Source organism: Cryptomeria japonica, chromosome 6 (assembly GCF_030272615.1).
Source record: "Cryptomeria japonica chromosome 6, Sugi_1.0, whole genome shotgun sequence".
Lineage (NCBI taxonomy): Eukaryota > Viridiplantae > Streptophyta > Pinopsida > Cupressales > Cupressaceae > Cryptomeria > Cryptomeria japonica.
In genome coordinates this window covers 249,659,402-249,673,555 of record NC_081410.1, presented here as the reverse complement: position 1 = coordinate 249,673,555, position 14,154 = coordinate 249,659,402, and the positions used below count along the sequence as shown (strand labels likewise).

Here is a 14,154-nt window from a genome sequence, read left to right as displayed (position 1 = left end):
TTAAACAAGGTCCACAGGTAGTCATTTTACAACGAAGCATTTGTAGTTGCCATTTTCAGCTATTAATCCTTTGAATTTGCATACCTTGTAGCATTCTATGTGTTCAACTACCTTCCAGAGATTTGAAATATCATCGCATTGGCTCCTTTGCACTATGGTTCTTTCTTCAATCCCTCGCCCTAGCTTTCAACTTGTTGCCGGCGGTGGTGGTGAGGGTCCTTGTCTGTCCAAACCTGCATAAACACATAGGTCAAAAATCAGTCATCATTTTGTTTAGCTAACTACTCTCATCATTACACCACCGAAGGTTTATCCCTCTCAAAAAACTTTACTTCGGCATTAGGAGTCGAACCAATGCATTTAAGCATGTGAACTTGATTAAGAACCTCTAAACGATAAGCTCTCGACTAAAACAAGGGAGAGGATGATTTGAACGACTTTCCCCTTAAAGACACTGAACTTCATTTCCGCATTTTAATTGCCTCAACATTTAAAAAAAATGAAAACATTTGGGCCCCTTTGTTCATTGTGCTAAAAACAAGCCCGAACATTATTAATTGTTTTGCCTTCAAAAAAGATCAAACTTCATCTTTGATTTTCTTTTTAAAACACCCAAACTTGGCTTGGTGTTTTTATCAGGTCCAATTAATAACTTTACTTTGCTGGATTTTATTATTTTGTTTGATTTTTTAACATCTATCATCTTCGGCATTTTCATCGGCCTTGGAAGGCTTGATGGCAAAAGTTATCCATCAAAGGGGAACTCGAGTTTATCTCTTGTTTTTTTTAAAACTTTACAACTCCAAATTTGGTATTTTTGATGGGGCAGGAAGGCTCGACTTTGACATATTGAAAGCCGTTATCATGAGCATTGTTCAGCGATTTTCTTTTTCTTTTGGCTCTTAAACATTTAAAAATGACTGATAAGTTGCAAAATGTTTAATGCTCAGAAAATAATATTTGCAGAACAGATTTGGATTGTGACCAGCTTCACATTTTATAAATGATGCACCTTATCAGCTATGTCTTCCAACATATTTGCTTTCAATCTTAATCAATTAAACAGAGATATTTACACACTGAATAACAACTAAATCATAATAAATGAATAGCTATTACTGGAGAGGTTTTTGTCCAACTATTCTATCAAACTTCTGAAAGTTTTTGTCCTCAGAAGTCTGCTTTATACAGGCTTCATAACCAATCATATCCAATCCATAAGCATGAGCATCCTTACTTTACCCAACCAGCCTGTTATAAAGAACTCCGGGAAACTTCTAGAGATTAGGAAACATTTAGAAGATTAGGTTACTTTCCATATTAGGTTACATTCCATTTATGTCATATTTAAATAATGTGACTTATTTTATTATTCACTTTATTTTTAGTTAAATTAATTGTCACAAATCCAGCCTTCGGGAAGAGCTAGGTTTTCGTCCAACTCTTCTATCAAACTTCTGAAAGTTTTTGTCATCAGAAATTTGCTTCATACAAGCTTCATAAATCCAATCATATCCAATCCATAACCATAAGCATCCTTACTTCACCCAGCAGGCCTCCTTGTAAAGAACTCCAGGAAACTTCTAGAGATTAGGAAACATCTAGGAGATTAGGTTACTTGCCATATTAGGTTACATTCCATTTTGGTCATAGCTAGAGAAATTTAAATACTTAACATATTAGGTTACATTCCATTTTTGTCACAACTGGAAAAATTTAGATATTTTCCATACATTCCATGTTTGTCAAATTTAAATAAAATGACATTTTATTTATTTTACTTCATTTTTAATTAAATTAATTAATTAAAATCATCCTTTAGAAATAAAATTAATTATTTGGACAATTTAATCAATATAATTTAATTAAGTCACTATATAAAAATTATAATAGAAAATAAGCTAATCTGCTATTTTTCCTTCTTGAGTATGAGCACAAGACTTATTAGTTAATCTACACATAAACAAGAGTTTTTTTATTATCTTTTATGACTTTACAAGGAAGCTAACCTATTACAACACAAAACATGTTTTCCAGCTAAATTGTTGACACTAGAAAATATGTGCACACGAGCTCAAATGAAGATTTTGATTACACCACATACAAAGCAAAGCACTTGGTATTAGTATTTAAAGCTACAAACACTTGAATTAACAACAATCAACATACAAAGCAAAGTACTTGAGTATTAGTATTTAAAGCTACAAATACTTTAATTAACAACAATCACAATACAAAGCTTGCAACAAGTGGTAAAATGTATTTAATAAGTGAAAACATATACACAAGATGATATCCAATGGAGATGATAAAATTACATAAAGAACAACAATGTTATCACACAGAGAGAGCTTGAACTAATAACTTTTATACAAAGCATAGCAACATTTATTACTAGTTTTGTATAATACAGTACACATATATAGGGGCTGAAAGTACTACCTTGCACAATCATATGTTTCCTAAAAAATTAAGTTGTATGAAAATTAAAAAAAGTTTTGAAGAGGGTTCATCTGTTGGATAAAGTTTATCCTCTAAAATAAATTCAGCTAAAATAATAATTAAGTAGTTGTTGAAAGTTATATATTAATTTTTACATTTTCAACAACTTAATATTTGATTATTTAATTATTAAATTTTTTCTTGCACGTCCACTCGAAGTTACGGAAAATATCAAAATGGATCAAATATGAATTCTGACCATGCCAAAAACTTTAAGCTCTTAGGAAACTAACTTTATGAAAATTGGTGCTTTCCAAAAATAACAAACTTCTTTGAATTAATTAATATTTCAATGGTACTGTCCGTTATTTCTAATATATTTATTAATATTTCTTTGTTTAGTTTTTTTTTTCATTTAGCACTCTGACAGTGAATCACTTTGGTTGTCGAGTTATAATTTCCTTATTGAAACTCAAGATTCAATTTTTAGGCAATTATTTTAGTAATCAAATGACAATGTATTAAGCCAATGCAATCTATTGATAGGTATAAAATTAACGTTGTTCAAAGATCCAAGTGTTTTCCTTCTGCTGCAATATTTGCTTTGCCTATTTTTATTTTCATTTGTTATGCAGTTAAAGAGATTTTATGCTGTACAATTTCTACATTTTCTTGTTTAGGTATATTGATCTGCATGTGTTTTAATTTGTCTTTTGACGTTGATGCTCTTCTCCATGCAGTGGAGATCAATTAGTGGAGAAGAACTGTCCATGCTTATTTTATCAGGGCACTATATTGCTATTGCATTAGTTGATAAGCACAAACTCAGGTAATTTTCTGTGATTGTTTGATCCACAGTTTGTTTTTATATTGATAGCAAAACTTGACTTGCCTTTATATTATGTTGTATTCCTTTTCAGTTCATTTCTAATTTCGATGCTGTCTGGGAAATATCACCAAGTTCAAAATAAGCTAGTTCGCTTAAAAATATCATGATGCATAGTTCTAGCATAAAGAGTTTGCATATCTCTGAAGCTAGGTTGAATATATTTTTAATTTTTGCCCTTTCCAATGTAGAATATTTGTAGTTTTCTCATGTCAAGCCCATTTTGAAATCTTTTTCTTTAATAAAGTTTTTTATTGTGGCTTGTTTGAACTTTAGGATAATTGAGAACATTCCCTCACATATACCAGTTTCTAGTGTTGAACAGGCCCCATTCCAACATGTTATCCACTTTACAAATGCAGCCCCTTGGAATTTAAAAATCATGTAGAAAGTTTTTGCATTGACCTTTCAGATCATATCATATGAATCATCATCAGGATGACATGATGTGTTAGGATTATGGATTAGAGCTCTTTACAGAAGAATAATAAATTAAACTAGCTATTACATCTATTGTTTTGTAGTACGCACCAACTTTTATGTAAAATAGTTATCTCTTATGGTGATAGGTCTTTTTTTAACTTGCCTATAATGAACCTTTGGTTTATACCTAGGTAAGCCACTACATCATTAGAAAAAATGTGTATTATTTCCAATCTTAACTGCCTTCCTTAAGTGGCGCCTTAGTTGTCCTCCACTGCAATAACTTTTGCATCCTGAATATGTATGTGGAGCTCGATTAAAAAATAGTAAATCACTAAACCAACCTCTTGTGACAAATGTCCGCTTCCTGTTCTTCATTATAATGTGTATCATAATGCAACTAACACAATGATCGAATGCAAATGAAGTACCATCTTCAGTATAACATAACATATTATATGAGAATATAATATGGCATATAGTCTTGATTATAAAATACATGATGTACATTCTCCAATCTGTCAACTCTGGCCTGCATAATGACATTCCAATTGATCGTGCTTATTTTCATCAACATGTAAAATTCAATAAAAAATGGTGGCCAAGTTTGAATAGTATAAATCTATAGTTTCTTTTTAATATAAGAAATAAACCCGAAAAATTGTCAAACTAGTTAAGCATTACTAAAAACGTTTGAGATTTATATAAAAAAGTGTTTTCAAAATAAATATAAACTTAAAATTATTTAATTAAATTTTTTATTTAAGAAAACCTAATGATAGCTAAATTTTAATAACTTTAAAATATAATTTAAAATATTTTTTTTAAAATTTGAAAATTAAGAAACCTTAAAAGTTAAAATTTAAAACTAATTAAAAATCATAAATGATAAAGTTTAATTAAATGTGTAAGTTTTTCAAAAATAAAATTAGTATAAATTTTTAGTCATAAGTCCAAACAAGTAAAAATCTTCGAAAAATCCTGATTATACCAATTTTTTTGCAAATCTTTCCCACGCGATTTTCTTCCCCAAATAATCCCCTCTTTAAAAATATCGTTGATTGCAATTTTCAACATTTTTTTTTGTATTTAAATTGCATTTGAAACTTTAATCAATGTCCTACCAATTTGTGAAACCTTTGAAACATGCAAAATGGTGAAATATTTTGTGAATAGCGCAGTTGTGCAATATTTTTAAGTCTCAACTACAAACGAGAGTTCATCGGGACATGCATAGAAGATACAACTAATTGCAAAATTGCAGGGAATCAGGAAGTGGTGCATTTGAGTTGAAGGCATGCAATTTTTTCTTGTAACACTATTGCAAATACATTCTATAACTGCAGCCATATAAATAGTATTTACGCAAAATTCAACCAGTACATACAAATAGATTAATAAATTGTTAAACAAAATTCTCAATGTGCATATTGTAGGGATATTTCAATTTAAATTATCAAAGTAAAAAATGTTATTTATATTATTTTGGTTGGACCTCCACCCAAAGAGATAGTATTATAATTTTATGAGAAGTGAATGGTCTATACTCCAAGGCTATATCTTCATTCATCTTTTATGCTTCATATTTTGTGTCTACTTTATCCTGGTTTGATTTTATCTATATTCAATACTAGGATTTATCTCAAGATCATCAATACGCTATCACACATGGTTTAATTTTGTGTCTACTTCTTATCGATGTTGAATGCTAAATAAACTTTTCAATGTGCACAACAAAAATCTTTCAATTTAAATTAAAAGGATAAAAAGTGTTAAATCTATTTTATTTTGGCGCGGCTATCATAAGAGTATTTTACTATAATGACAGTTGAATGGTCTATATTCTAATGTTATATTGTAGCTCACTTTGTCTTCTTCATACATTATGTCAACTTTATCATGGTTTAATTTTGTGTCTACTTGTCTTGATTTTCCGCATAGCTAAATTGTTATTGTGAAGATTGGTTGGTTAATTTGGTCCCAACAACATTTGATGGTCTGTTTTTTTCTACAGTGATAGTGATGTAGGATCATCGGGTTAACTTATTTTTTTTCAGTGTTTTGTTAAGCTTTGAGTAGTCAGGATTCAGTTTGTACGGTTATAGAGCCTGTCACCACATGAGCAAAAAGTTGGATAGAATGAGTTAGTTACCTTTGGCAAAATGGAGATGAACGGTTAATGAGAATTTTAAAAAGAATTAGTTACGGATGGTAATCGGGTAGTTTGGGAGAAATTGAACTTGAGGAGGGCAAGATCCGATATAGAGAAAAAAAACAAAACATAGCAATAAAAGACACAAAAGCTTATAATTTATTATCTGAAATCAACTATTTGCAAAACATGCAATTACAATCTAGAGGAATCAATCCTCATAGGCTGCAATACAACAACTTACAGAGTTTTTTGGAAATACCCTTACAATGCAATTTCCCAACCCAGAACTAAACTCCCCAAAAATCACATACAACAACCAATTGACAAGTTTCCTTCCATGAGTCCTAAATAGCCTACCACCATTTTGGAGCTGAAATTAAATTACCAATTGGCGGACAAATGCCAAAACATGAAATTGGAAATATGAAAATACAGCCAGATTCGAAAATTGAAACTTTTCGAAAATTGTTCAACTTTCAGCAGCCATAACTTTTGATCCGAGAATCGGTTTGACGCGCCGTTTGAAGCGTTAGAAAGCTCTCTGAGTGATGAATATGCTAAGTATCCGATCTGCCGATTCCTGCCATTTTTGGGGCTGTTTGAAACCGTTTAATGCCTCAAATCTGACAGAAGAAGAATTTTTTTCAGTTTTTCGAGAAACTGAAACTTGAATAAATTTCAAACCGTTAATGCTTTTAACTTGATTCTTTCGCCAATTAGCCTATTTTTCTGTTTTCAAGCTTCCCGCAACATTTGGGCTCCATCCACCTTTAAATAAAAACTTTCTATTTTTGGCAGTCGGCAAGAAAAAGCAGCTTGACAATTTTGATAGTTGCAATCTCTTATTCGTCCAAATGGGTATCCAGAAATGCAAAAACATTAAAGAAAAACTTAAACAAAAAGGAAATATTTTTGGATGATGCAGGATTGCCCATACACCACCGGATGCTCCTGCGTCAGAACCAAGAGATAAAATGGGTAAATAGAGGTAGGAGGAGGGTGGCTCGGAAGCGGCCAGACAGGCCGAGCGGATGGGATTGATTTAGACTGGAAGGAAAGTTCCGACTTGAAGTTAGAGAGAGCCCAATCAGTTTGAAAACAGGGCTAACCCATTGCAGAATTGGTGTAGCGTGAAGGGTGATGAGAAGAGGCCATAGAAGAGCGACGCAAGAGGAGATCGGTAGGCCAGTGGAAGTAGATGAATCGGGTGGAGAATCCGTGTTAAGTGAGACGGTAAGATCCTCTAGAATTAAATAGTGGACATGATTAGGAGAGCGTAAGCAACCAGGAGAACGATGAAAGAAGAATTGAGAGATGAATGATGGAAGAATGGTATGTGTAGAATGAGAGATGGTATGGGCTTGAAGATAGAGATGGTGAGTAGACAAAATGAGGGAGATTGATGATTACAGGTGGAAGTGTGACAAAAGTGACAGGAGTAGATTGGGCGCATGGGCTTGAGGCCGGCATTGAAGAGTAAAGCAATTTATTATGAACTTGTAAACCTCCTTGTGGAAGATTGAATGAACAAATAAATGATTTATGTTCATTGGTTGTCGATGTTGTTCTTAGTTATTGTTTGTCTATTGATTCACTGGAGTTCCTGTCGTATACATCTGAATACGAGTTAGTTATCTGAAAATTGTCATTTTGCTCGATAAGTTCCTGTCATTGTTTTGGACAGGAAGTCCGTAGAGACAGGTTAATGTCTTCAACTTCCTATCATTATTGACCTATGTTTTTATTGTAAGTTCTTGGATGTTCTTTATGTTTTGATGTTCTTGGATGTTCTTTAGTTCTCATGAAAGAAACACTACATATTCTTGGTTAAATATCTTGAATCTAATGCTAATTAGGCTCTCTATTAAAACAGTGCGAGACACGCAATAGATTTCAACGAATCGATGTTGTTCAATTAATCAAGGATACAAAGCTCCTTTAAATAGAGTTACAAAGACGATGTTTCTAAAAGAAACAATTGTTAACTAGAGGCGAAATTAGAAACAACTTAAATGACCATTAATAACACACAGAAAGATATTATTCTAATACCCTCCCTTAATGGTCATCGTTCTAACTACCAAGAGAAATAACAGAGAAGGTTGCCCCCTTCTTCTCAGAACACGCTGCAACAGAAAACAAGAGCCTACCACTAACTCTGCCACTTGAGATGAGTCTGCCACCAACTCTCCCAGAAACTGCAGAACTTCTGGAGATACCCAAAACAACACCAACCGTCCAACCTGATGTTGGAGAACTGTCCCTCCCTGTAACCAGAGACACACCAAGAACAACTGTCACGATTTTGAGGAAAAAATCGGCAAACCCTCCAAACTATTGTAGATGAGCATGATGCCCGAAAATAGACTGCAAATAAGAGACTAGTGCAGATGTTCGCACAACAACTCCAGGTGCGACGAAAAACAAACTGCGGCAAAGTACAATTTTTGAGGAAAAAATCATAAACCCTCATGATTTTTTTTTTTTTTTTTTACAGGGACAAAAAATATTTAAAAACCCACAGATAATTTTTTAGGACAAAATTATTAAAACCCACAGATTTTTTCAAGGGAAAGATAATTTTTGAAGGGAAAAATATTAAAACCCATCAGACTTATTTTTTAGGTAAAAAAATATTAAAAACCGAAACAAACATCGATGCCCATAAGCCATCTTCACGCTTTTCGAGGCATGAAAAAAGAGGTACTAAGAAGATGCTAAGTGCACAAAACCTGACTGCCTTCCAACATCAAGTTGGTCAATGACACCATCTTGCATGTTTCCCAATGCACGGAAAACGAAAAACTGAGAAGAGGCGCTTGCACGAAATTCAAAAAATTCGATTCCCAATGTAGAAATAGAGGCAGATGCAGGTACAGACTTCAAAAAATGAAGTATGGCTAGCATGAATTTCAAGAAAAAATTTCCGGTTGACCCAAAAAAATCCGAAGACAACCCAAAAATCCTGGCAAAAAACCCAGAAGGAATTTGTTGTCGAAATTTGGATCCGCTGGCTCAAAAATTGAGGCACGAAAATCGAGGCACCCACAAAATTTTGACGACGACCCAGTTGAGATCTCGAAAAACCCACCACGAATTTGTGCTCAGAAATTTTTTTCGACTGAATCTGAAGGGTCAAAACCCTAGCCGAAAATGCAGATTTCCGTCCAAAAATGGCAGAAAAAAATCTGCAGGCGGGAAAAAAACGCGTCGCGTGGTTGTGCGAAATGCAGGAGAGACAGGTCGCGGGAGAGGGCAGAAAATAGCGAGAAAACCCTAGTAGCTGCAGCCAAAACGAACTGCCAAAGTAGCAATTTCGAATAAACAAAGAAATTTTTCAAAAAAAAACTGTTTAATTGAAAAATTATTTTGAAAATAACCAAGGCTCTGATACCATAAAACAGTGCGAGACACACAATGGATTTCAAAGAATCAATGTTGTTCAATTAATCAAGGATACAAAGCTCCTTTAAATAGAGTTACAAAGACGATGTTTCTAAAAGAAACAATCGTTAACTAGAGGTGAAATTAGAAACAACTTAAATGACCATTAATAACACAGAGAAAGATATTATTCTAATATCTATCATATCATTGCTTTGCTTGATGAATATGACAATGCTATAGTTTCATTTTTTTACATGGTCTCATTACTGGAAGTGAAGAGGTAATGTTATGTGTAGGTCATCTTTTGACTTCATAACATTTTATTGTTCTCTCAAGTTGTACAAAAATCCTTGCCCCACATAAAAACATCAGCCCGATATTTATATGTAACCCAATATTGCACCTAGATGTCCAATCTTTGTGACATCAAAATCTTGGTCATTGTGATTTTGTATGCTTATTTTGATATCATGCATATCTATCCCAAATTGTGTTTTTTGTCTATCTTCTACTTCTACTTTATATGATTCAATACTTTGATTTGATTTGAAGGCTTGGTTTGATAGAAAATCTTTTGAATGTGACTTGGTTTTGTACCCCGAACCTTTGAAAATGAATAGTTCATGCCCATTTGACTCTACTTGTTATGAGAAATGGTTTCTCTTTTATCCATTGATTATATTTTTATTTGGATGATATATTCTTTTGAAGTTTCCTACTTGAATGCCAACATGTTTATTGTAGTTGTTTTGAGATCTTACCAAATTTTCAAAGTTTGTTATGATAGTGATATCTCTATGATGAAACACTCTTTTGATACTGATAATAATTTGGAATGCAATGTTGTTTGTAACATTTTACCATCCACTCACATCATACAACAAGACTAGAGGTCTACTTGCATTTATTCAACTGTTTTACTGTTAACTTAGCAATAATTTTATCAACTTCATAAAGCTTACCAAAGAATCATTTAGTAGCAAAGCATTCTACTAGTTTAGACAACCTTTTTTCATTTGGACAATTCATAGACTAAAATATCTATTTTAGACAATTTATGGGTTAAACTCTTTATTTTATTTGCTCTCTATAACTCTATGCTATGGAAATGCCTTCAAATTTAAAAAACAAGTAATTTGTCTCATTTTCAACTTTTGTGAATGATTTTTTTCAAATCCAATTTTTTTTGGATTTTTTTCCATTGAAATCCCGATTATTTCAAAAAATCATATATTTTTAGTTTGCCAATTTTTTCCCCAAAATATTTTTGTTGCTACAATGATGATGAGTATGTGTGGAAGAATATTTTGAAAGGGGCCAGGAAAAAATATTTATGCAAATTTTAAAATTCTTTGCAAGGCTTGGGAAGGGAAAACATCAGCCTTTCCCCCTTTTGGCAATAGTTCTTTCCATGCATTTGGTGCCAACACCATCTCTCTTGGTGATTGTCTAACCTAATCCAACTTGAAGATCCATGCATAAGTGGAGCAGGTGGATTTGTTGGCAGTTGATTTAAAAGATATAGAGGTCAAAGAAGCCGGATAGTTTTAATGGAAAAGGCCTTATTGGGAAGTTTGTAGATCATAGCCTAATGTTCAATTCTTGGAGGCTCAGCTAGAGGACAAGTAGGGTGTTGATTTTATATGGCAAAATCTTACCATAGGTCTCTTATTGGTGATCTGCCCTAACAAAGAAGAGAAATCAAGGATTCTAAGTCCAGGCCTTTGACTTTGGGATGGGGTTGGTGTTTTTTTGAAAGATTGGGTTCCTTATTTTGACCCAACTCTTTGAACTCCTAATCGTTCGCTAGCTTGGATTCAGCTCTACAATCTATCTGTAGAGCATTGGTCTTGTACTGCTCTTTCTAAGATGTTCACTTCCATGGACAAAAATGTTGGAAAAAACCCTTTGGGGGTCTATCCGTGCATTGGTGTCAAGATTGGCATTTCAAAGGAGGTGTCAAAATGGATTAATCTGATTTTAGAGGAATGAATTTGGAAATAAAAATTCAAGGTGGAAATTTTTTCTTCCAAGTGCTAAATTTGTAAAAAATGTGGACATCTTTCACATTCCTACACTCAAAAGAGGAAGAGGGTCTGGCAGGTGAAAGAGCCCAGCAAGAATGCTGAAACCTTTGTTATTGATGCAATTGTCCACAATCCCTCTCCCATGGGAGTCTACCCTAAGAAATCTTTTCAAGCCTCAGTCTCTTTGTGCTACCTAAATTCTTAGTCTCTAGCCTAATAAGCAAGGTACCCTTGAATTGAGAATTCAATGTCACTATTCAAAATTCATAGAGAATTGGTTCAAAGGAGAAGGGCAATGCTCCAACCTGAGAGCCTTAGGCTCTAGTGGGGCCTAATGAGTTGTATGTCCTAGATGATCCAAATGAAAAAGAAGTAGCGGACAGTTTTGAAGATAAAGATGAAGAGTTAGTGTTAGCCTTAAAACAAATGCAGAAGCATATGGATTTCAAAGAATTGATATATTAACAGAATGAGCAAGACGCTCATAAATAATACACGAAGATTTACAAGAATAGCAAGTTTCTAATAAGAAACTACTGAGAAGATCGTAGACGATCTAACTAAAAAAGAATATACACTATTGAGCATTAATACTAAAATTAACATTATTTTAATATTCTATTACCCTCCCTTAATGCTCAATCTATTAACTACACCTATAGACCCCCTGAATTTTACAAATTTATCAGGACCAAGGGGCTTGGTGAAGATGTCTGCTGGTTACTCCGAGGTAGGAACATACAGCAACTGGATGGATCCGTCTTCAACCAGCTGTCGAATATAGTGACAATGAGTTTCCACATGCTTGTTTCTTTCATGGAAGACTGGATTCTTGGCGAGTTTGAGCACTCCCTGATTATCACAGAACAAGGGAGTAGGACTTGCCTAGGAGACATGCATATCCGCAAGCATTCGTCGAAGCCAAACCGCCTCACAAGATGCCTTAACTGCTCCTCGATACTTTTCTTCTATCGAGGAGAGAGCCACTGCTTGCTGCTTCTTACTAGTCCATGTGACAGCACCGGATCCCAAACTAAACACATACCCTGCTGTAGACTTACGGTCATCAACCGAACCTGCCCAGTCAGAATCTGTGTAGCCACTGAGTATAGGATCAGAACTCCGAGTGTACAGAAGTCCATAATCAGGATGCCACTCACATAACGCAGCACACGCTTTGCTGCTATCCAATGATCAGCCTTGGGAGCTGTCATGAAGCGTGAAATGTAGCTCACTGCAAAACTGATGTCAGGTCTAGTGGCAGTAAGATAGATGAGGCTGCCCACTAGTTGCCTGAACAGAGATTCATCCACAATTGGTGAAGATGACTGAGCTGAAAGTTTGAGCCTGGGTTCCATAGGAGTAGAGGCAGGCTTGCAATCCTGCATTCTGAACTTGTCCACAAGACTTCTGGCATACTTGGACTGAGAGAGAAAGATATTGTTCTCAGTCTGCCAGACTTCAACTCCTAAGCAGTAATGTAGAAGTTCCAAATCTGTCATATCAAAGGTGCGGCACAAATCCTGTTTGATCCCAGTGATCAAATGTGCTGAACTGCCAGTAATGATTAAGTCATCCACATACACAACCACAAACAGAATATCATTACTAGTATGCTTGATATACAGGTTTGCATCAGATGGACTTCGCTGAAAACCATGATCTGTCAGGTACTTATCAATTTTCATGTACCAAGCCCGAGGAGCTTGTTTCAAACCATAGAGTGCTTTGACTAGTCTACAGACCTTCTGTTCTTGACCAGCAACCTTGAATCCTGGGGGTTGCGTCATGTAGACTTCTTCCTGTAAGTCACCATTCAAAAAAGCACTCTTGACGTCCATCTGATGGACTTTCCAACTGAACTGGGCTGCCAAGGCAAGAACGAGCCGTATGGTACTCATTTTGGCTGTAGGAGCAAAAGTCTCCTCGTAGTCAATGCCTTCTTTCTGTGAGAACCCACGAGCAACAAGACGAGCCTTATACTTGTCTAGGGTTCCATCAGCTTTGTATTTTACTTTGTACACCCATTTGCAGCTAATGGGCTTCTTCCCTGAAGGAAGATCAGAAAGGGCCCAAGTGTGATTCTTCTAAAGACTCTGGAACTCAGCTTCCATAGCCTGTTCCCACTCAGGTATACCTTTAGCCTCTGAGTATGTCTGAGGCTCAAAAACACTGTGTATGTTAGCCATGAGAGCAAAATTGACTGTATGCTGCTGTTTGCTCTTATTACGGGAGGTTCTACCCTCAATGAGCTCAGTATCCCTGAGATCACCAATGGTCTTGGCCCACCATTTAGGCCGGAGAGTAGAAGTGCTAACATCTGGAGGAGCTGGAAGAGGCTCAGGAGAAGGAACAGGAGCAGCAGGAGGAGGATTAGTCTCCGGAGGGAACTCAGGTAGTGCATCATCGAAAATAGATTCTGCATCATCCCTCCCATCAGGCGAACCTAATGGAATAAGAACACTGTGAGGCTGATCCTCAGAACTCTACTCAGAAGAAGGGGACTGAAAGAATCCTCTGTCTTCATCAAATACAACATCACGACTGAAGATAAGACGTTCAGTGTCTATATCTATCAGTCTGTAGGCCTTATGGTGATCACTGTATCCTGTCATCATGAGTTTTTGACTTTTGGAATCCAACTTGGAGCGCTTAGCAATCTGGAATCCAAACATAGGCAACAGAGCCAAAAACCTTCAGGTGGCTGATCTTAGGCTTCCGACCAGACCAAACCTCTTCTGGAGTCTTCCCCTTAACAGCCTGAGTAGGAGAACGGTTAAGTAGGTAGACAACAGTAAACACTGCTTCAACCCAATACTTATTCGCAACACTCC

At 35.1% G+C, this 14,154-nt stretch overlaps 1 protein-coding gene across 4 annotated transcripts in view; it reads left to right on the top strand.

The window, feature by feature from the left end:
* LOC131037289 (guanylyl cyclase 1) overlaps positions 1-14,154 on the top strand; it is a 244,855-nt gene that overhangs the window by 116,037 nt on the left and 114,664 nt on the right. For all 4 annotated transcript variants that reach the window (XM_057969391.2, XM_057969374.2, XM_057969368.2 and 1 more), the window contains one exon: positions 3,183-3,271. In XM_057969391.2, the coding sequence (XP_057825374.1) occupies positions 3,183-3,271 (89 nt within the window). The remainder of the gene's footprint in view (positions 1-3,182; positions 3,272-14,154) is intronic.